General features: G+C 43.2%; 1 protein-coding gene across 2 annotated transcripts in view; it reads right to left on the bottom strand.

The window, feature by feature from the left end:
• Window positions 1–23,771, bottom strand: part of TBCEL (tubulin folding cofactor E like) — a 730,316-nt gene that overhangs the window by 63,433 nt on the left and 643,112 nt on the right. For both annotated transcript variants that reach the window (XM_044080979.1, XM_044080980.1), the window contains exon 7: window positions 22,902–23,018. In XM_044080979.1, coding sequence (XP_043936914.1) covers window positions 22,902–23,018 — 117 coding nt within the window. The remainder of the gene's footprint in view (window positions 1–22,901; window positions 23,019–23,771) is intronic.

Here is a 23,771-nt window from a genome sequence, read left to right as displayed (position 1 = left end):
GGATGACCTTGAAGATCGGCTCCGATGGCTCCGTTCCGATAGAAAAGGTGAAGCCGGAGCCGAAAGTATCGGCTCCAAGGAAGGAGACCTCGACCTCTTCCTGGAATGAGCCATCGGAGCCGATACTATAGATCCTGTCGGAGCCGACTTCTCGGAGCCGACAGGAAGCTCGATGTCGGCTCCAGCCGAGCCGATGCAGCCACCAAAGTAACGGTGTCGGAGCCGATGGGAGCCGACACCGATGCCTGTGCCACATGGGTGTCGGAACCGATCGAGCCGACATCGAAGGTCAATACAGATTCGGCACCGATAGCCATCGGTGCCAAAGGCTTTGTCAACCAGAATCGGCTCCAGCCGAGCCGATCTCGACTCAATACGAAGTGGAGCCGAGGCCGCAGGCTTAGATACAGAAGCCTGGGCCTTGGAAGGTTTTGCTGATTTTGGTGGAGCCGACTTAGCCGGAGAGCCCTCCGCTTAAGAAGGCCCCTAAGAATCAGCTTATTCTCTCCTGCAGGACTCTCTGGCTGAAGGAGTGACAAATAGCACAGGAGTCCTGCAGGTGAAGAGGGCCCAGACAATACAGGCAAGAAGTGTGACCGTCTGTCAGAGACATCTTCTGACAGCACGAGTCACACTTCTTAAAACCTGAGACCCTCTCCTTTGACATGGTGCCGAAAAAACACACACACACACACCAGTCAAAATTAACTTAAATAAAATACCAAAAGGTATTCTATAAAACCAACACACACACCCTAACAGGGGGGGATGGGATAGGGAAAAGATTGACTAACAAAAAATTAAAGGAGACAGGGAGTTTCTGTCAGAAAAGGTACAAAATAAACTTAAAACTATCAAAAAAAAGGTTTTTTACTAAAAAGGGGCTTAAATCTCACAAAAGTGAACAACTTACCAGGAGCTGGTAAAAAGAAGACCTCCTAAGCAAGGCAAACGAGATCTGGGTACTTACCGCCTTGCATCATGGGATATGGGGCTGCCTCGAGCTGGTAAAAGTGACTCTCGAGCTTAGCAAGTGCCGAGTCGGAGCCGAGGGATCGGCTCCGAACCCATCAAGCAAGAATGAAGGCGAGATTGACAACTTAACATTTGGCAGTTCAAAGCTCGAGCTGACAAAGTAAGAGAGGTGTAAACTTTTTTACCCCATCTCTCTAAGGACCTGGAATCCCTTTCAGAGGGGAGGGTTTTTTTTAGAAGAAGTAGCTGCTACAGCTTTAGGGCCCTGGGAGATAGTCTCTGGATCTGCAAAAGGAGCCTTATATAAGTGGTGATGAGTGTCCGGGACCCTGTAGTACCTATCGGGCTTAGCAGGGGCCGGAGGTAAAGTATCAGGAGCAGTGCAAACATCATTAAATGCATCATCAACAACAGATAGGACTGGAGGTATAGCTAAAGGCCTATGCTGTGGCAAGTGTAGAAAGGTCCTAAGCCTTTTCCTAGAGTCTGAGAAATCTTGGCCCTGCCACTGAAATTGTTCCCTCATAGCATGCAAGGTTTCCCCAAAGGAAAATTCCTCAGGAGGAGAGGCTGAAGGGATGGACTCCTCAGCATCAGAGTCTTCGTATGGAGAATAAGAAGCCTCAGGAGGGTCTGTATGATCTGAGTCATCCGAGGAATCATCTGTGGCTACTGGTTCAGGGGGCTCTGCTCTAGGCCTTTTTTCTGGAGGAGGGAGAGAGGCCCTGTCTGGATGAGGCTGGGCTCCATGAATTAAAGAGATGAGATCCTCTGCCAAAGAAAGCATATGGGAGCTGGTGCTGGGCCTGTGAAAGGGGGGCTTGGCAGGCACAGGTTTTGATGCTTTGGCTGCCTTAGCCCTGGCAAAGGCCTTAATAGACATAGCTGGAGGAGGCCTAGCAGCTCCACGTGCAGGGGTAGAAATATCTAGGGGAATGGTGTCTGATAAATCCTGTGAAATCGCAACAGAAGGGTGGATTTCAGAAGCCGTTTCTACCAGGATAGAAGAGGCCTTGGTAGAAGGCAAGTTATCGGCTGAAGAAAGAACCGCTTGCTCGGTTTCGGCCGAAACCGAGACACTCGTGGTTTGCTTAACCGCGGTTTCGCCGAAACAGCGGACCGAAAGTGTCGGTCCTTTCTTGCGTTTTTGGTTATTTGCGTAGTCGGAGGATCCGACGGCATAATGTAGGCAAAATCGAGCGAAAATCTGTTCAGCAAAGTCCGAGCGCCTAAGCATCCGTCGGTTAAAAGAAGCACAGGCTAGACAAGCTGCTACGTGGTCTGGGCCTAAACAATGTATGCAATAGGAGTGGAAATCCTTATGAGGTATTTGTTTCCCACAAGATAAACAGTTATTAACTTTCTCTGACATCGGCTGAGGCAAGAAAGAGTCCCCAATGGGGTACTTAGCTTTATAGAAGTCTTCGAAGTAGTATTCGGTAGTAGTAATCTCTGGATCTGACCGACCGGCACTTGCGAACAGCTTCTGCTTCGGGCACCACGCGGCAAGAAAGACTGAGGAAAATGGCGTCGGCTGATGCCTTTATACCCGAATAACTGCCGCAATGACGTCGGGTGAAGTGCGACACCAGCCGAAGCCAGACCCAGACTTTGGAATCCGGCCGACCGAAGGGCTGCCTGATGACAGGACAACCCATTTGTAAAGACTGCAGATGCATCCTTGAAGGACATCCGACTTGAGAAATAAAGCTAAAATGTGCTTCTTAAAGGTATACATACATATTGATCTACAATCGCGATTCCATCTCTCTGAGCTACCACGACAGGCTGGCCCTATCCCTTTATTCAGTGTCTTATAGACTTTTGAGCAGAGATCTCTGTTTCGCTTAGTCTGCCATTAGAGACCCGATTGTCCTTGACTCCTGTTTCTCTGCATGTATAATATCGCCACCTGTACTACAAAGAGGGCTCTAAATCTTCACCAACAGATAAATAAAACATGACAAAGGGACAAGTTTATAACCCTGCACCTCTCAAACCCCTGAAATAAACTTCCCCTACATGATAAGCAGTGCAGTTTACTATCTTTCTTTAAACATTTACAAGATGATTGGATGGATAACCACAAATTTACTTCAGGATGCACTGGTATGGCCCTCATGCAGAAAGGAGGTGCTATTAAAGGGAGGGTAGTGGCATGGTGAAAATGGTCATGAGACTCGGTGGCTTTAACAGTATCTATGAATCTGAAAATTTAACAGGGGTATTTACACAGGCCACCTGGTCTTGCTTTGGAATAGTGCTTACTGCACTACAGCTACATTTGAAGAAACATTTATTATTTGTGCTTTTAAAACATGAAACTTTCTCCGATTCCAAACATATGCAAATTAAGTTTGTCAGTAGAATTAATTTATAGTGTTTAGAAATGACTGGATATAGAAGTTATGTCCTTACCATAACGTTCCATGTGGAGTGTTCATCTCGCCTTTGTTCTTACACATGGGTTCGGAGCCGATCCTCGGCTCCGTGCCGGCCTCTTGCAAGCTCTGCATCGAGAAGAAGCTCGAGACAATCTAATACCCACAATCCCCCTCTGCCTTTACCTCAGATCTAGTTTGCAAGCAAACCAATCTACAGAATAGCACACTCATGCTTACATCACATATGTACAGAAAGAATCTACACATAACTATATATATATATATAAGCTAAACAGACATATATAAATATATATATATGCCAACTATGTACACAATATTGTAACAGTAGCAGAATGCTCCTGGCCAGGCATCAAAGAACGTTCTTCCTAAGGGTGGGACTGTAAGAACAAAGGCGAGATGAACACTCCACATGGAACGTTATGGTAAGGACATAACTTCTATATGTGATAGTGTTCAATCTCGCCGTTTGTTCTTACACATGGGTAGCGTCCCTAGCTCCTTGTTCCTGAGGAACTCACGGGAGGACGTTCTTGAGCACAGTGGAACCAAAGGTTGCCCTGTCCCTAGAAACCTTGTCTACCTTATAATGAGAAATGAATGTATGTGGTTTAGACCAAGTAGCAGCTGCACAAATAGCGTCCAGTGGTAGGCGGGCTGCATGAGCCAAAGATGTAGACACTGACCTTGTGGAATGTCCTTTGGGTTTGTGTAACAGGGTTTGATTTGAAGAATCGTAGACATGGATTATACAATCCGTTAACCATTTAGAAAGAGTTCTTTTGGTAACTGCAAGTCCTTTCCTGCTATCAGCAAAAGCCACAAAGAGTTGATCTGTTTTTCTGTGATCTTTTGTTCTATCCAAATAAAATCTTAGCTGTCTGTGAACATCTAATTTGTGTAACATATACTCCATTTTGTTGGAGTGGTTTTGAAGAAAGTGGGTAATTCAATGGACTGATTAATATTGTTAATAGAACACACTTTAGGGAGGAAGGATGAATTGGTTCAAGAGAAACTCTGTCAGAGTGAAAGATCAAATACGGGTGCTTGATGGAGAGAGCCTGAAGTTCAGATACCGCCTAGCGGAAGTAATGGCTACCAGAAAGAGAGTTTTCCAGGATAAAAATTTTAATGGGCAAGAAGAGGCAGGTTCAAAAGGGGGCAACATTAATTTAGATAGCAACAAGTTTAGACTCCAAGGTGACGTAGGAGATCTGACCGGTGGTCTAATATGAAAAACTCCTTTTAAAAAGGCTTTACAAAGTCTGTGAGCCATAATAGGAGCTCCACATTCTTCCACATGGAAATTCGAAATGGCAGCCAATTGAACTCTTAGTGTAGCAGGAGAAGCACCCTGATGGAATAAGTCCGTTAAGAACTCTAAGATCTTATTCAAAGGAGCTATAGAAGGATCCACATGGTGTGTATTCGCCCAGAATACAAACCGCTTCCATTTGCTAGCATATGTCTTAGTAGTGGAAGCTTTATGCGAAGCCACCAAAATATCCTGGACTGCTGGTGACAAAAGATCAGACCTGGCTAAGTTGGGAATTGGAGCAGCCAAGCTGCTAGATGGAGGGACAGAAGCGCGGGATGGGGAACCCCTGACGAGTGAGTCAATAGGTCTGGCTCTGGGTCCAGAATCCAGGGTCCCCGAATGCAGTGTATCTTCAGGAAGGGAAACCAAATTTGACGAGGCCAGAATGGGGCAATGAGGATTATCGTCCTGTGTAGGTTGTTGGCTTTCTGGAGAAACTTTGATATCAGAGGAAATGGGGGAAATGCACAGCAGTCCGGGGCCAATCGTAAACCAGTGCGTCCTGGGGACTTCCCTGGAGGGTAATAGGGCAAAGTAGCTCCTGCATTTGGCGTTCATTGGAGACGCAAACAGATCGCAGGAAGGCTGGCCCCACGTGCGAAAAATCCTTTTCGCCACTGACTGTTTTAGGGACCACTCGTGCGGTAACAGAATTGCTCTGCTCAGCCTGTCGGCTATGACGTTGGATGACCCGGGATGTGCGTTGCTATTAGAAAGCGACCCGTGGACTCCGCCCACTGCCAAATTCTCATGGCCTCTCTGCATAGCTGATAGGACTTGGTTCCCTGCTTGTTTATGTACCAGACTACCGACATGTTGTCCGTCTGAACTGCAATAGTCCCTAGAGGAAGAAGGGGAGCAAAGTGTTGCAACACTAGAAACACTGCCCTCAACTCTAGAACATTGATGTGCAGATTGTACTCCAAATTGGTCCATTCGCCTTGGACTGTCTGTCCCTGAAAGATGCCCCCCCACCCTATCAGGGAAGCGTCCCTGGTCACCGTAACTGTGGTGGGTAGCACAAACGGTCTCCCTTTGGAAAGGTTGCACGTTTGAAGCCACCAGTTTAGATCTGTTTTGCATGTCTTTGTTATAAGAATCTCGTGCGTTAGAGGTAGTTGTTGAAACGACCATTGTGCAAACAGCAGCCATTGTAGGACTCTCATGTGCAACCTTCCCAGGGGAATCGCAATCAGGGAGGCTGACATGAGGCCCAACACCTTTAGTACTAGTTTTGCAGGAGATTTCCTTGACAAGAGTAGAAGACGAATATGAGTCTGAAGAGATAATATCCTTTCTGGGGGAAGCCTCAGAATCAACTGACGTGTGTCTAACTCTGCTCCTATGAACAAGATGTTTTGTGATGGCTGAAGTAAGGATTTTCGAAGTTTACGGAAATCCCTAGGTGAACACACAGTTGAAGAACAAAGTCTCTGGCCTGTAGTAGTTGACGCCGGGTGGTGGCAGAAAGGAGCCAGTCGTCCAGATACGGAAACACCTGGAATCCCTGGCGTCTCAAGTGAGACGCTACCACTGCCATACATTTGGTGAAGACCCTGGGGGCTGAGGTCAGACCAAAGGGCAGGGCTCGAAATTGAAAGTGACTGGCCCCCAGCCGGAAGCGCAGATGATCTCTGGATGCCCTGGCCATTTTTATGTGGTAGTATGCATCCTCCAGATCTATTGAGCACATCCAGTCGTCCTTCTGTAAGAATGGAAGGATCGATTGAAGCGTGACCATTCGGAACTTTTCTTTCCTGACGAAGGTATTGAGGTAGCTTAGGTCCAGAATGGGCCTCCAGTCCCCTGTTTTCTTTGGAACTAAAAAGAACCTTGAGTAAGTCCCGAATCCTTGCTGGTCCGCTGGGACTGGTTGGATGACTCTTTTTTCTAGCAGCTTTGAAATTTCTATAGCTGCTGGCTCTCGCAGATGGGGCGGTACATCTGGGAGTCTTTTCTTTGGGATGGGCTGAGATAGAAAGGGTATGTTGTAACCTCTGGTAACCACGCTTTTTACCCACTTGTCTGTAGTTATGTTTTGCCAGGCCTGAGGGTATAAAGCTAAGCGACCCCCGACTGCCTCCAGAGCAGGACAGTCGGGCCTCCTCTCAGGAGTGCTGGAAAGGTTTGCCAGGGAGGTTATCCCTGTCACCTTGGTTTTGCGGACCCCCTCTGCCGCCAGGGCGGCGTCTTCCACCTCTGCCCCCCCCTCTGCCTCTAGAGGGGGCATCACCATGTGTGTTTGGGAAAGATCCTTGGTGTTTTGAAACCACATTTTCCCACCACGTTGCCCTTTGGGGTACGGTCTGGAAGGGTGGAAAACGGACTCCGACAGCAGACAGAGTCTTTCCCTCTTGTTCACACCGGGTAAGGGTCTCCTTTACTTTAGGGCCAAAAGTGTGGCTCCATCAAATGGGGCGTTAGTAAAGGAAGACTTGAAGGCTTCCAGAACGAACATAAGCGCATCCAGGATTGCCTACGAAGAGCAATCGCTGAAGCCGCTGCCCTACTCGATCCTTCGCAAGTAGGATATCAGCCTCATGGACGAGTTTACAATGGATGTAAGGGTGTTGAGATGCGCTGTAAATTTCTCTGAAACAGCAGCATCTGTAGTACCCTGGAGGGTATCTCCCAACTCTTTGACTAGATCCCTCTGTAAGCGTGTAAAATGAGTCAAATAGTTCAGGGAACGCATAGAAAAGCCGCTGAACTGAAAATGCGCTTCCGTATCTGTCCATGGTCCTAGAATCTTTGTTAGGTGGATGGACAGATGAGGAAGACTCCGACATCTCCTTTTTCGTGGCCGCTGCCACCACCATGGCGTCTACTGGAACTCCTTTGGTGAGGTAAGCCTTGTCCTGTGGTGCCGTAATGTACTTATTTGGCTTCCTAGGGACTGGTTCCACCGTGTCAGGTGTCTCCCACGCCTCGAGCAATCAACTCCATTAACTCATCGAAGGCGGAGTGACCCAGGAGGAGGAAGGGCGAGCACCCAATGCCCTCAGCAGAACTGACTCAACCTCAGAAGGGGGAAGGGACTGCCAGTCACCTCTCTGCTTCAGGATCTCCAATATGTCCGAAAAGAGACATCTTCGAAGGTGACTTAGGGGACCCTCTGACTCATCTAAGTCAGTATCAGATGTCAAGGATTCCTGTGGAGAATCCAAGTGTCTCCTCTTACACAATCTCTTCCTAGGGACTTCTTCGTGGGAGCATCCGAAGAAGCCTCGGAGGAAGAGGGGGCACCCTCCAGGGGTGGCTGAGACACTGGTGCCCGACGCTTGGATGTGGTCGTGGGTGCAGATGAAGACAAAGGCCCTTTATGGGGAGGAGAGGGTGCTTCCACTGATGTGGTTGTCTGGGTAGACAACACCTTCCTCATCAGGTCGAATGCTCCCGGGTCCCGCATCGAAGAGTCCCCGGTTCCAAGGAAATGGGAAGAATCCCGACACGGGCACGAAGGCATCGACCCGAGGACGAGCCGAATCGATCCGCACCGAGGCCCGAGGGAGAGTCGGAACCAAACGTCGGTTCGACTCTCGGCCCCGAACCCAGGACAGACCGTCGGCTCCGAGACTCCGGTATCGGTTCCGACGGAGTCGAGGTGAGAGGAACAGACCGAGAAAAGGACAGTTCTGGACCCAAGGGCTCCACAATCAGTAGATCAGCCTCTTCCGGCTCCAAAGACTGAATCGGTCTCGGAGGAGGAATGGATGGAGATACAGGGAGGCCTTCAAGTTTCGACACCAACTGGGTGGAAACCGAAATAAGTTTGGAGAGGGCCGAATGCTCCAATAACTTCTGCACCACGCGATCCACATCGATATCCGAAAGTTTGGAGGAAGAACGGGTCGAAGGAACCGAAGACGGAGCCGACCTCAATAAGGTCGAAGGAGGGAGCTCCATCACCGGTTCCAAGACTCGGGGCTCAGGAACCGACACCAGTTGAACACTCGGCCCCGAAGTCTGTGGAACCGGTGATCTAACCTTTGAAGAGCTCGGAGCCGATGACTTGGGCTCCGACGTCTTCGATTCCTTAGAGGACTTCGATGCCTGGTCAGAAGCATCCAAAGCCTCCTGGAAAGGCGGTTTCAATAGACCTCTGTCCATTAGTTTCCTGCGCCTATCTGTCATGACCCTCCCACTAAAAGAGTGACAGATAGAGCAGTCCTCTTGCAAGTGGAGAGGGCCAAGGCAGTAGACGCAGGAACTATGGTTGTCAGTGACTGACATTTTCTGGCCACACTGACAACGCTTGAAACCTGACTTCACCTTCTCAGACATTATAGGAAAAGAGAGACAAATCCAGTAATACAGTCAAATCCGTTAAAGTTTGTCAAATCTGATGAAAATTGTCAAATCCGGTAATAAGTTTCCTCAACTAGGTAAATTTATGAAGGGTGTAGGCCCCGAAATATATTTAACCGATAAAATTAGTTAACGGTACCAATAACTTAACGAGACCACAACACAATCATACAGATAACACAGAAAAACATCAAATAGAAATAGAATCCTAATAAAATATAACAAAATAAAGTTATATCTTAGCTTAGACTCTCGAGCTAGCTCCCAACGATGCGTATGCAGCAGCGGCAAACTAGATCTGAGGTAAAGGCAGAGGGGGATTGTGGGTATTAGATTGTCTCGAGCTTCTTCTCGATGCAGAGCTTGCAAGAGGCCGGCACGGAGCCGAGGATCGGCTCCGAACCCATGTGTAAGAACAAACGGCGAGATTGAACACTATCACATCCTTATTTTACTGTGGTTGTTTTAAATGTTATCTAAAGTTGTATATAATTAAATGTGTAGTCAGTAAAAACAAAAAAAAACTGAATAGATGTTAAACAATACTCCTGAAATAACGTCTAAGTGACAACAGGGTGTTTACCCTGTGTTAACAGCTTTTACTTATGTTACTCATTTTACCCTCCACCACCTGCAGATCATCAGGCAACCCCTCTATCTTTCAACTCATCTGTTCCACCATCACTGAAGGTGGCAGTCAGCTGGGAATGGCCATCACATAGCCAGACATTTTTTTGTGGCCCTACATCTTCTCAGAAGCTCAACTGTGTGATGGAATGGGACATTCAATGGACTGTCTATAGTGACCATCGCCACCTCTACAAGGAATGCAGCCAACAAGAACAACTGACTACCATCCTTGAGCATGGAAGGTGGCTTTCCCAGTCTCATCTTGAGTATTGCACCATTCTTGTGTGCTTCCAAGCACCAGTCTCTCTCTCTCTCTGCCCCAAGCCACCCTTGGAGCAGTGGGCAGACCAAGCCCCTTCATTACTCTCCCTTCCTGCCTGTCTCCTCCAGTGCTGGTGCTGTTAAATGAACCCAGGTCCCTAGGGATGCAGTCAGGGTTCCATCCCTCTGTGCTGTGAAGCCAGGATGGACATTCTGATAATTACAGTCATTATCTGAAAAAAAAGTGTACGACTTTAAAGATGGATCAGTTTTATTTAAGACTTTGTTAAATCAGGATGGAGGGTTGGGGCCTTTCTCAGCCACTGCTTGAATTGCCCATTTTCTTTGCCATAGGTAGGGATGGGGGCTTGCGGTTGCCAAGCAGACACTTGCTAAATGGACTCTCAGCTGTATAATAAAAGTTCATTCAACAAGTTGCCTCCTTCATCAAGCTTTACATCAACTGCAACTCTTGAGTGCTAAATTACTTTTGATTAGTCTGCCCTCCAGGACTCTATGTGGCTCATTTTATCTTGCAGATCTGCTTGAAATTCATCCCATTCACAGATCTATAAAGGAGGGGGTCCTCAAAATTAGATACATCTGGTATAGTCTTATTGTATCAGATGGTCTATTACAAATCTTTTTTGATGTGTTAGGAACCCTACCACCATCATGCTACAGATGAGTGGTCCTTTAGTCATCAGCTGCTGTTGGAGTTCATGTAAATCAACCAAGTATATATTATATACCCTTTATGCAGGGTTTGGACACAACAGCATTCTGTATATAGAGTTCTGCATCATGGCATATGCTGGCCAATCATGTAAATATCACCAAATGTGGTGTTATAGAAACAAATGAATTCTGGTTGGTGGATAAGTAATACCAAGACACCATCATAGAAGGACATCTAGTACAGCAACAGAAATGTTAAATGTATAGCTGTTATTTATGTGTTTTTTACAAGTTCTGATGTCTGAAAGGAGATGGCATTGTCTGAATACCTTTGTGGGTGCCTATATGGTACTGTACTCTTGCTATTAAACATCAAGTTTTTGTTGTCTATAATTTATGTGCATGTAACAAAACAGATATGTCAAATTAGAGCAATTAATTTCTACTGAGTGAAGACAATAATGAAAATTGTGAAACAATGAATTCATGTGCTGTTGCCGCCACTAAAAGCAAACCATCAACTTATGCATTCTACCTAAGCACCCTCCTACACACAAATCTGCAGAGGATTTACTTTAACTGAACACTAACTCCTGGAGTTTAACATACTCCCTGCCAACTACTCAAGTAATGTTACACATGCACTCAGCAGAGAACTGTAAGAAAGAGTGCTGTGTTTTGTTTTGTTTTTCGCAGTTGAGCCACTTCATACACCTGGTCTCTAAATATTCTATCTGAGGTCACACAAACTTAGAGAAAGTATATTTACAGAAATACTCTGTATATTCAGGCATCTTGCACTGGAGTACACAGACAAGCAATCAGCTGTCAGGAAATGAGCCACGAGCGTCTATACAGTGAGTAAGTTAAAAATAACCTGTAGCTTATTGCAGTCTCAGGCCAACAGTGTACACTATTCCTACACCCTACTGTCAGAGGCAAAACTAGGACATGGCTTCTGACTTAATGGTTTGAAACTTAAGTAATATATCAAGAAACTACAGCAAAATACAGTATTACACTCCTTCAGGTTGCCTGACTTCTGTCAGTCCAGTTGCATTTCAATAAGAAACTGCATGAACAAGTTTGTTTGTGTCTTTCGGCTTTTCCCGGTTAGGGGTCGCCACAGCGGAACTCCGGTCCACTAATGATTGGCAGTTGATTTTTACATGCTGAGTTGCCAGCCCTGACGCACAACCTTCAACGAAGGTACGCCCATTCACGCATGTCTCCACACAGAAGACGCTCTAGCTGAGAATCGAACAGGACAACATCTTATTGTGAGGCGACAATGCTTATTCCTCATAAAACCCTGCTGTGATGGGTTATTTATTCATTCCAAAGCAGCACATCATTCAAAACAAAAACATAAAGAAGCGCCCCCCCCCCCCCGAGATATATGTGTTGCCTGTCTCACTGCATTGGGGGTATCCGCTATCTAATATGAGTTTGCTGTTTTGCTGTGTGGACTAGCTCTGTGGCACAGCAGGCATTTACTAATCTCTGCAGACTAGGGTTGTCCCCAAAAGGCCTGCAGTGTACGTTCAGAGGAGACCCAAGATGGTATTTACACAGACTGGGAGAAATACTGCCAGAATACCAGAAAGGTATCAATAAACAGTATCAGTCATGTGTCACAGTTTGTCATCACTTTAGTTAACATTTTTGTACAATTCCTTCACAAAATAAAATTCTATTGATGCCACTGCTTGTTTATTACTTACCCTGCAGTATCGCATTTGATAATAAGAAATACAGCATTGCAAAGATCGCTGTGCCTCATAGGTATCAGAAATATACATACAACTCACCCAGTATACCCCAAGTTCACTATAGGTTTATTACAGTACTTAATTCCTAAGCATTCCACTCTGGTTCCTAGTTTGAAGTAGTAACAAATAAAAAAGACAATTTACTATAAAATGCCCCAGATGGTGTGTGCGTGGGCTTGGGATGGTTATAGGATAGGGAATTAGTAACATACAAGGAAACCAGATGCAGTCAGTTTGCAGTAATTATTTTAGTGTGTCTAAATCTGTTTTATATTACTACGTTACAGACAACTACATTACTGTCCATCTCATAAATGGACATTGGCTTTGCTTGTCTTGTCTTGACATGAGGACTAATAAAGATAAAATCTTGACAGAACAATAACTTCACCGGCATGTCTTTGTGCTGTTGCCCAGTTTTTCCACTCCAAATCCTTTTTCCAGCATTTACAAGTACTGAGTAAGGTCCAGAAAACTTTACTTTTTGTAGTTTTTTGTAGTCAGAAAAGATCTGCTGTATTGGTTACAGTTACTTCAACCTAGTACTTAATGTACATAGCACTGGCTTCAGGCTTGAGAAGGCATTACATATTCAAAGTATCAATATTTCAGATATACATTGTATTCTCTGGTATTTGTTTGAAAAGCTTACTCCATAGTATTCTGTTAAAGTTGACCCTGTCATCAGCCTGTTTAATTTAACCCTTCAGTGAGGCAATTTGCCAAATTTCCCATGCTTCTACCTGTTTAGGAATGCATGAAATCTTTGTCTGGCCATGTCTGTTTTCTGAAGAACACTAAATATGAGATCCTTGCTCTATGAGATAGTGCCCTTCCAAGGCTCTGATTCCCTTTTGCACAATGGAAAGTGGAGTCTCACTGGGAAACATGTAGCACTTTACATTGTTCTCATTCTGTGGAGCAACTAAAAAGCTTTCCTAGCTAGTCATGGCCTACATAGTCATTGACCTTTAGTCACAAGATCACCTACTTAGCAATGAAGAGTCCCTTTGTTTTCAGTTCATCGATTTCAGACATTTTGCATCTGATATAGACCTTGTGTCTGTGGTGACAGGAAAGTAAAGCATTGTAGTTCTTTCTTTACTCAGCAGAAAGCAGGTGTTCTATTTCAGTGACGTTGTGTACCTTCTCTTTCCATTACAAATGCAAACTGCAAAACACCTTTGTTGTGTCAGCTTCCCAAGATGCTTGCAAGCTAACATTAAGGCAGTCAAATTCTTTCAGATAACAACTACTATTCCTTGCTGCAGCATTTTAATGCATTGGGGTCCATTGTCCTGTTTTGTAAAGAGTGTTATTTAAGGTTTTGGTAGTGGGGTGTGTATAGAAAAAAATACAACAATACAGGCAGATGGCTTAGAATTATAATATGTTATTTTTAGGAAAAAGGAAATTAGTAGACATTGCTATATGCTCAAAACAAGAAGCCTCTGATGGAAAATGTCTAAATTAAACAGATGCATCTATGCAACTACTGAAATCTGATTCTAATGTACAGCAAGCACTCTTCCTTTTACACATTAAGCAGTACCAGTGGTACATGTCCATGTTTTTTTTTTAACATTCCTGCAGGTTTTGTCCCAAAAGAATGTAACCTTAGTTTAGTACAAGTCCAAATCACTCTCAACAAAAGAAATTTTTACTTTACTGATAGTTATTGGTCCCCCTTTATGTCCACAGATGAACGTACTGAAAACTTAAACATGTTTCCCAAACTGGAAACTGGAAGTTAAATCAAAGCATTTATATTAGGAGACGTAAACTGCCCAGATATCAACTGGCCAGTCTAAATAAAAAACAATTGTCAGACCCACAAGCTTTCCCATTATCATTAGAAAATATAAATGGTAGTATCACCTTGAATCCTACACCACCCTTCAAAAACGAGAACTGGCTACCTGTCACCTCCCACTCCATTTTCCTTTTAGCAAAACTCATCTTCACATCACTGTTTGAGTGCTACTGTCCTCCTCTGAAAAAAACTACTATATATCCAAAAATTTCCCCACTCATTTAGAACAACTCAGGGTCTATAACTTGTAAGACCACCATTTACACCCGCCACTATCGAAAGTGCTTTTGGCAAAATTGCTTCTGCTTGTTGGAATGCATTCCTGGAAGACATCAGACTAATGTCTGATCTTAAAAGCTTTAAAAGTCAACTGTAAGCACCTTACTGAGGAAAGCAAATCCAAATGTAAGTAAGATCCAGGCAAAACTTTCAGGGTTTAATTGTAAGCTGCACAGATCCTACATCAATTGTATAATCCAAATGTATCCAGGCACAGAGAAAGCTATTTAATTTTATAGTATAAGACCACTAAAATATTCCAACAAAGACTGCCCAACACTGTGCTCATTTAATGAAAGTACAAACAGCATTGTTTGGCAAATCCACTGTTGTACTGTATAACCTCTTGTTTCCTTGAAATAGAGTCATGTTTCCTTCTGTATCACCAAGTAGATTTTTCAGTATTTTACTCATTTTTGAGACATGTATGTGTAATCTCTATGTTTTATACACTTAGTAAATAAAAATCCTGAACACTTACATTCTAGCCTTAACTATGGTATTTTTGACCTCTTAAAATCATTGTATAGAGAAAACTGTCCCCTTCTGCCATAAGAAAAACATGGGATATGCGAAATATCCAATGTGATGGGATAATAGAGTCAATCTATTACTTAACAAAAAATGTAAGTTCCTAGCCTTATGTAGACCTTGACTACTCCCAGCTCATACAGCAAAATTTAACCAAACTATAAAGGAATTCAAGAATATTGTCAGAAGCACCAAAACTGCCTATGATCACAAGATAGCCACTAAAACTAAAGATGACCATAAGGCCAGTTCTGGTTGTGTATGTCAAATCCACAATGATACCCTGCCTTATTCTGAACTCATTGTAAATGGAACTATGAACATTGACCCAGAAATCCACAGCTAACCTTATGACTAATAAATTCAGGTAATTTCACTCTCCCTACAATACCTTTAGCCTCCACACCAAACCAATTCAAGCCAGCAATCCTTAATGAATAATGACCAACTCTTACCCCCTTTTCAAAAAACAAACCTTTATTGGGTCAGATAATAACCCTAGGTGTTTACTGGTAAGCTTCAAGTTGCACCTAACTAATATTTTCAGTCAAAGTTATTCCACATTATAGGTATTTGAAAATGGAGAAACATCATAGTCATATCCACCTACATAAGGGCTGCCTCTCTATTCCCCTTGTTAGCTATTGGCCATTATATGTCTTGCTAGCCATATCGGTAAAGCCATGATACAGCCTATCATAGAAGTAGTAACCAAGGACATAAAAGATCTGCAGACAACAGACCCTTCATATCTCAGATTTTGTCAAGGGTAGAAAGTGCCTTCTTAATTTTATTAGGTTATTTTTAAAAATCACCTAGCCCCTTGAGAAAGAATTATCATCCACACCGCTTATTTGGAATTTGCCAAATAATCAGATGTCTTTCCCTCCTGTGCAACTGTAAATAAGCTAATCCAACTAAACATCAACTCCTTTGTAGTTCACATGATTGTTATCTTGCTATCAAACAAAACACACTTGATTGGAATGACTGGCACTCTATCAATTAGTGGTGTCACTCAATATTTTATTCCAAGCCCCTTTCTTCTTTGTAATCTATTTTGCTGAAGTAAAGACAAATGCTAATAACCTTTGGCTAATTGCAGTTGCAGACTACTGTAATGATTCGCTGGCTTTAAACTTCGACTAACTAAACATCGCATCTCAATCCACTTTGCTCCTTCTCTGCTTGGCTTTTCTTCAGTTTTCTCTATCATCTCTGTCTCTCTTTGTGTAAGCCAAGCTGAATAATCACTTTCTTGCAGGGTGTACCATTGAATACACTTGTAATTGGCATCACCCTCAAATAGTTACTCTTTCCCCATTTTATATGTTGGGTCAGGGTGCACATCACCTAGAGCCAATATTCATTTACAATCATGTGAAATAAGTTCTGCCCACATCACTATATTTTAGCGCATACATGCTCTCACTCCCTCCTTCTGATGACCTAAACTGGTGACTGGTTAATTGCATAAAAGTGACTCAGTAACAACAGCTGTCACACAGAGAATGTACACTAAATCCCAGATGAAACAGATATTGATGTAGTACTGCACTACACCCACTTTCTAAATTAGGTAACTTGCAATGACAACCACTTTCTAAATTAGGTAACTTGCATTACTGACCCATTTGTCTCCTACACATATGGTACCTTTGTCCCACTCATGAATGGTAAATTGTAAATGTATCTATCTACTTACTTTTCTCTGTAATATGTCCAATTTTAGTTTTTTTATTGACTAACTGTTGATGTGACCAGTGTAAGCAATTATCACTAATTACAAATATAATGATCACCTGTCTTGTCAATGTCTGAACATCAGAAAGACAAAAAAAAACACTGACTTTTGTTGAAAATGCTCACTCACAGTTATAATGATCAGGTGTCTAGCCATTTTTTTTTTATATATATAGTAAAGAAAAGAAACCTGTTCCAGCAGTTCATATGATCTGCCTCCCTCAATAAAGGCAGACTGCTGATAAGAACCAACATCGGTGGGATCTAAATAACTGATCTCTATCTTACACCACATTGTAAAATGCCATGGACTTGTGAACCATAACCTGTTACTGTTTGGCATTGACAGAAGGGCAAGGGCATGCTAATTAATAATATTCCATCTACCTTCCATATTCAGTTTATAGCCATTAGACTAATATCTCAGTATCATAACAAGGGTAGGGTGAATGCAGCAAAAGGCCTGGGCACTGTATCATCCAGGGCATAATTTGCAGACAAAAAAATATATACATATAGTCTCTTTAAGGGGAAATGGCAATATACAGGCCCTAAATGGATGTCCGAGATGCTCCCGTGTGCTTCCCAACCCTGCTTATATTATCTTGCTTGGGCACCACCCTTAAAAGGCCTGTGACTGGCTGTGCAGGTAGAAAGTGTGGAGCCAAGGTCAGTGGCGCCCACAGTGAGCTAAGGGATGTAATGTTTTTCAAAATCAAAATTGTTCGCTTTGGGCACATCTGGTGTATGGGAAGAAACACTAGGAGAGAGAAAATGACCAAGTCATTCAAGTAAGTAGGATTACTTCCTTTACTTACTAGTATGCTTCTTGTGCATATTTGGACAAACAGCTGAAGGGATTTGGTTGGGTGGAGATGTTTAATTTTGGTGCTTGTGTATACATGGACAGACTGCTGAAAGGACCTTTGGGAAAACATTTAATTATGGTATGTATTGTCGCCTCATAGCAAGACATTGCCCCGTTCGATTCTCAGCTAGAGCGTCTTCTGTGTGGAGGCATACGTGAATGGGGCGTGCCTTCGTTGAAGGTTATGCATCAGGGCTGGTAACCCGGTACATAAAAATCCACTACCAATCATTAGCGGACTGGAGTTCCACTGTGGCGAGCCCTAATCGGGAAAAGCCGAAAAACACAAACAAACATGCTGACATGGACAAACTGCTGAAGGGATCTTTGGGGGGGGGTTCATTTTGATGTTGTTTGGTGTTTGTGCATACATAGACAAACTACTGAAGGTGTCATTGGAGAAACGTTTCATTCTGGTGCTTGTGCATACATGGAAACATTTCTGAAGGAATCTTTGTAGGAAATTATTCATTTTGATGTCATTTGAGTGCTTGTGCAAACTTGGATAAACTGCTGAAGGGGTCATAGGGGAAATGTTTCATTCTGGAGTTATCTGAGTGCTAGTGCATACTTGAACAAACTACTGAAGAGATTGCCATGATATTTAGAAAAAGAAAGAAAGCAATGCAGCATAATCAGACATAATTTTAATGTACATTCTGCTTGATTTTTAAAACAAGGATAGGGTAAATCCTTTCTTAGAAGATTAAACCCCTTGATGATCAGGCTCACTGAAATTTAAGTGTTTTTGCAAGGGGTGCATGCTCCCCTGCATCCCCACTGTTGGGGTGAGCCATTAACACCCTCCAGCTTTATATTACTAGTCTCTTCTTGGTCACTGAAAAAAGTAATGTGCATCTCTGTCACTCATGAAAGCAGTTTCAGGGGGGCATACCTCTCAGCGCAAGAAATCTGGACAAAGCCTAAAATAATGGTGTCAAATATAGGGACAGGTTTTAAATATTGCTCATCTCAAGTTTAAACTTAGAAAGTTGCCAGAATAACAGGATTTGTATTAGTGTCCATTTTCTGAAGGAAATGAAATTTGAAACAAAAACGTATGTCACTATTTAATAAGTTCAGTCTTCACTGATTTGGCAGAAAACCACAAATTTTATCAGGTGAAATTCTGGACATTCTGCAAAAATCTGGACAGTTGAGAGGTATGGTCAGGGGCCGGGGTTAGGTTTTCAGCACATGTTGCTAAATACTCTGAAAGTCCATTTGTTGCCTAAGTGATCTAAGGAGAAAAATCAACCAAAACAGGGCCTTACTGTATTCTCTGCATTCTTAATAGGCTTCTGGAGGTTTTCCATTAGAGGACCTTGAAATAATCACAATTACTGAAATCTGAAGAATAACAAATTGTGCTTCCCAAAGTATTATATTGTATGTCTGTGTCAGAGACTGGTGTAGGGCTTTGGAAACTTTTCTTCTTCCTTTGGTGTTTAAGCAACTGAATCGCATCATGAACTAGAATAGGTACAGGTGTGCACCGCTATACCAATCACCCTTCACCACACAGGTTCCAATCAGCACACTTCTCTCACAAGGGTACAGAAGGTCACCTTTCAATCAAAGTTGGTTTGGAAAATGCGCTCAGAATACAACAGCCACTACAACCAGATGCAGATGCAGCAAACCTGTACCTGGACTATGCTACAGCTACTAGCTACACTAATTTAGGCAGGAAACACTATAATGTGTTAAACATGAGTGAAACACTAAAAATGTTTTAAACAGCAGAAAAACAGCAATGAGACACTAAAGAATGTTTTAAACAGCAAACAAATCAGCTATTTAAATTTTATTAGTTTATTTTTACACCTCATTAAAACCTGCTTTGGATTTTAAAGTACTCTTTAGGTCCAGTAGCAATCAACAAAAATAAAATCTACAAAAAGACCTTAACTTTGTCAATTCCTGGTTCATTAACCACAAACTAACACTTAATCCTACAAAAACAAAAATGTGCTATTGTTATTGGTTTAATTTGTGCCAATATGGCTTCTTTAGTTTATGTGCCTGATGCTTGCTTCTTCGTATTATATTTATACAGTAGTTAGGTTATTTAAGCACTTTGAAAAAAGCAAAATGAGATGAAATGCCTCTGACAAAAGAAGCCCAGGATCCTTAGATTCCCTTACCCAGGGGAGAATGAGGGAGAAGTGTCTTGTGCACCTGGATCCTACAAACGGTGGACTAAGATCATCTGATACAAAAGGAAATTGATCACACAACCGGACAGCATTAGGAAGTTGGGCAAAGGGTCCTTATGTTTAAGGCAGCACATGCCACAGGCAGGATAAGGTCCTAAGCAGCATGCATTGAGCCTACTGCAGGCCTCAAACCATGGAGTACTCCAGCACCCACAAAGACAAATTCCACATTATGAACAGTGTGTGTATATCCAACATCTGAGTAGATCCTGTAAGGCCATTTGATGCAGAACCTATGGGAGTAGCCTCTAATAGTCTAGCCAGAAAGCCTTCCACTATTCAGAGGAAGGCCAGTGCAGCAGAGTTTCAGAGCTCAATATGGTACACTGAATCCTTACTGCAGGATACCAAGGCTTGCATCCAATGACCTAGATATGTGCAGTCATGCTCTAGATGCTTAAACATACAAAGGCTGGCACTGACACCCTTAGATAAACCATCATAAAGGAGTTGTAGGAAATGCACCTCTGCTTTTTCTCTCATCAGCTGGCAATGGCATCAACTTCAGTCCCTTGCTAGTTAAGGGACAGCTTATGGCATACAAGAAGCAAGGACACCATCTAAAGACATGCTCTATAACGGAAGCCTTTGGCAGATGACAGGCCTCCTGATATATTTCCTTCTCTTGTATACCTGCCTTCTAACCAGGAATCATGCAAAGGACTCTCATGTTGATACCTGGCAGTCTCTGGCAGGGCCATTTTGTTGGCAGTTATCACAGAAACAACACAGTTCTGGCAATGAATGATGGAATTGTCCAACAATGTACATCAAAATTACAATCTGAACTATTTAAGTGGTGAAAGCAGGACCTGTCTGCCCCTTCATGTTCTGGCACATATGATATGAGTTAGCATACCCAACAGAACCAAGACGCTCTCCTCCAAAAAAAGGAAGCCAATCTGGTGATCCCTGCCATAAACAAACTCTACAACAGAAGGAGGAAACTGATGCAGAGTAAGGTGAAGTCCCAAGACTGAAAAAACTCCTTTATCAGCCTCAACAAAAAGTTGAGATCCCTCATCAAATCCTCTAAAGCTAGCTATGAAAACACAATTGCAGAAGATAGTAAAGACAACCACAAGGCCTTCTATAGTTATGTAAAGAATCTCCACAGCAATACCCAGATTTGCTCTGAGCTACTGCACAATGGTACCTCCTATACAGAGCCAACAGATATTGCCAATATACCGGCCGACAGATTCAGTGCCAAATGTACCCCTCCCCCACAATGGACCAATCACAATACCAGTAGATTGCCAGGCACCGAGTATTACTGCTGCACAAGTTAAAACAGAACTGTCCAAGGCAAAGAATACAGCTTCTATGGGACCTGACAATATCCCTGGCAGCATTCTGCATGAACTGCAGAGTGAACTTGCACCTCACCTGTCTGCCCTGTTCAATCACAGCTTCACCTCAGGCTTTGTCCCTACCAAATGGCGCACTGCTACAGTCATCCCTCTCCCCAAAGGAGGAGCGACTACACACTCTGGGAACTATCGCCCCATTAGCCTGACGAGTTTGATATGCAAAACTACAGAACGTATCATCATGGACCTAAACAAGGATATAGGGAATCTTCAAACTCTGGATCCCACACAGTTTGATTTTGTGAAGGGTAGATCATGTCTGCTCAACTAGGTCGGCTTCTCTGAGTCAGTCACCAGAGCTGTGGATGAAGGCAAGGTGGTTCATACAGCCTACCTTGATCTGGCCAAGGCCTTTGATACCATTCCCCACTCAAGACTCATAGAAAAACTCACTAAGCTAGGCATCAACCCCTATATTACTAGCTGGGTTGCAAACTGGCTCACAGATAGAACCCACGGTGTGAAAGCAGCTGATTCCAAGTCAGACTGCGACTAGTCACGAATGGAGTCCCACAGGGTTCAGTCCTGGGTCCTCTTCTGTTTGGTATCTACTTCTCTGAAGTCCAGGCCAACACAAAGGGACTCTGTCTGACAAAATTCATTGACTCCCCAAGTGATGTTGACATCCTACAGAATGGCCTCACTGAGAGCAACGACTGGTGTCAGAACCATGGCCTTAAGCTCAATGCCAAAAAATGTGTCGTCATCCCCTTTAGGAAAAACCCAGTTCCCATGAATTACCACATTGATGGTAGTCCATGGAACACAGAAGGCGTTATAAGAGATCTGGGAACACAGGTTGACAGCAACCTCTCTTTTGATCACCACACTGCCACTGTGGTCAGAAAGTCCTTCTATGTGGCACATCTCATTACTAAGGGTTTTGCAGCCAGGAAGAAAGAGGCCATTGTCTGCCTCTACTCCTCCCTCATTAGGCCAGTCATTGAGTGCACTGCCCCATTTGGCATGTAAGTCACTAGATATCTGCAACAACTGGAAAGGTCACAAAAGTACCTCACAAAGAGGATCCTAGGCCTTAAACACTTGCCCTATATGGACAGACTCAAAAAATTCCAACTATTCTCTGTCTCATATTGCCTACTTAGAGGCAATCTCTTACTTGACTTACAAAGCCAAGTGTGACCCAACTCTGTTATAAATGTTACATCTAAAGAAATCCCAATCCCTCCACACCACATGCTCCAGAGACCTCGACCTCATTACCACAATTAACAGAATGTACTGGAGGGACACGTGCATAACTCAGAGACTGCCCATGCTATGGAACAGACTTTCCCATACATGTCAGGCAGAGCACTTCGCTGACCCTCTTCAAGAGGAATCTTGATGAGTGGATGGGAAATAGAAAATTCACCCCGGGGATAACTCCAGTGGCTCTACTCGACAGAGGCACTGGGAACTAAGGTCGGGTGGCACAATGCCAGGGTAATCCTATGGCTGGCTTGTAAAGGCCCAAGGGCCATTAGCCTAGTATACACCTATGAACCTAAGAGATGCACAAAACCCCATGAGAAAGGGGGAAGAAAACTTTCAGAAAAGTGTTCATCTGGGGATATCAGAAGAAGAACTCGACACGGTTCATTCAAATTTGAATCCATATTCTATATCCATTCTTAGTGCAACAGTAGGCTAAGATATTCTCCCTGCATATTTAACACTGATTTATTTAACATCCTTCTTAAGTTCAGCTAAATAACAACCACATACCTTTTGCCTAGTTCTTCCTTGGGACGATCTATGTAGTAACGGATAAAAAACCTCTCAGCATCTTCTCTTTCTCCAGCCGAGACTAAACTGGCATTAAGCACAGATACCGATGGCAACCTAAAAACAAACAGGGAGGGAAACTTGATTAAAAAAATGTTTATGCACACTTATGCATAGAAATGTGTGTGTGTATATCTCTATCCAGAAAGGCTCATCCAGACTCTGCTACACTTTGCTGTGAAGGAAAGGTTAGTTTGCTGTTATTTTTTGTATTTCTGTATTGCCTTTCTATATTTTGAATACTGTAGTTTGTTTTCTTTACCTTGTGTTTTGCTTGCATTCTGTTTAACAGCATATTAAAACTTCAAAAGAGACCACAGCTCTCTCTGTTCTGAGTCAGGCAGAATTTTTCCCCTCCCTCACACCCATTTAAGTTGTCTTGTTAAATACCACTGTCTTTCTAGTTGCAAATCTTATGTTAATCTGACCATATATCTCATTTCTCTCTACTTTCACTGGCTTATGTGAGTAATCACAAAACCATCACTTTTGAAATCCTTCCTTCAATTATTTAAATTTATTGGCCATCCTACAGTATTTCATAGTACCAAAATACAAAAGTAACCACGCCTTTCAGTCCATCTTGCTGTTTTAAAAATAGTAACTCTCCACTAAACCTTAACTTTTTAAACAGGTAAAACTCAAGTTACCTACTTTCATATCTAACTTCTCTAGTGCACACTGCAGAGTGCATTCTTTTCAATCTTACCTTTAAGCATCCCTGTTACTAGCACTTTCTCTAATACCTAAAAGATCATCTCTACTTGACTCCAAGTAGACTTTTCTCTATCTGTTAAACCTAGCACTTGC

This window comes from Protopterus annectens, chromosome 8.part0 (genome assembly GCF_019279795.1).
Source record: "Protopterus annectens isolate FY-2018-M chromosome 8.part0, PAN1.0, whole genome shotgun sequence".
Lineage (NCBI taxonomy): Eukaryota > Metazoa > Chordata > Ceratodontiformes > Protopteridae > Protopterus > Protopterus annectens.
The sequence above is the reverse complement of the archived record's forward strand: the minus strand, read 5'-3'. Positions and strand labels throughout refer to the sequence as shown.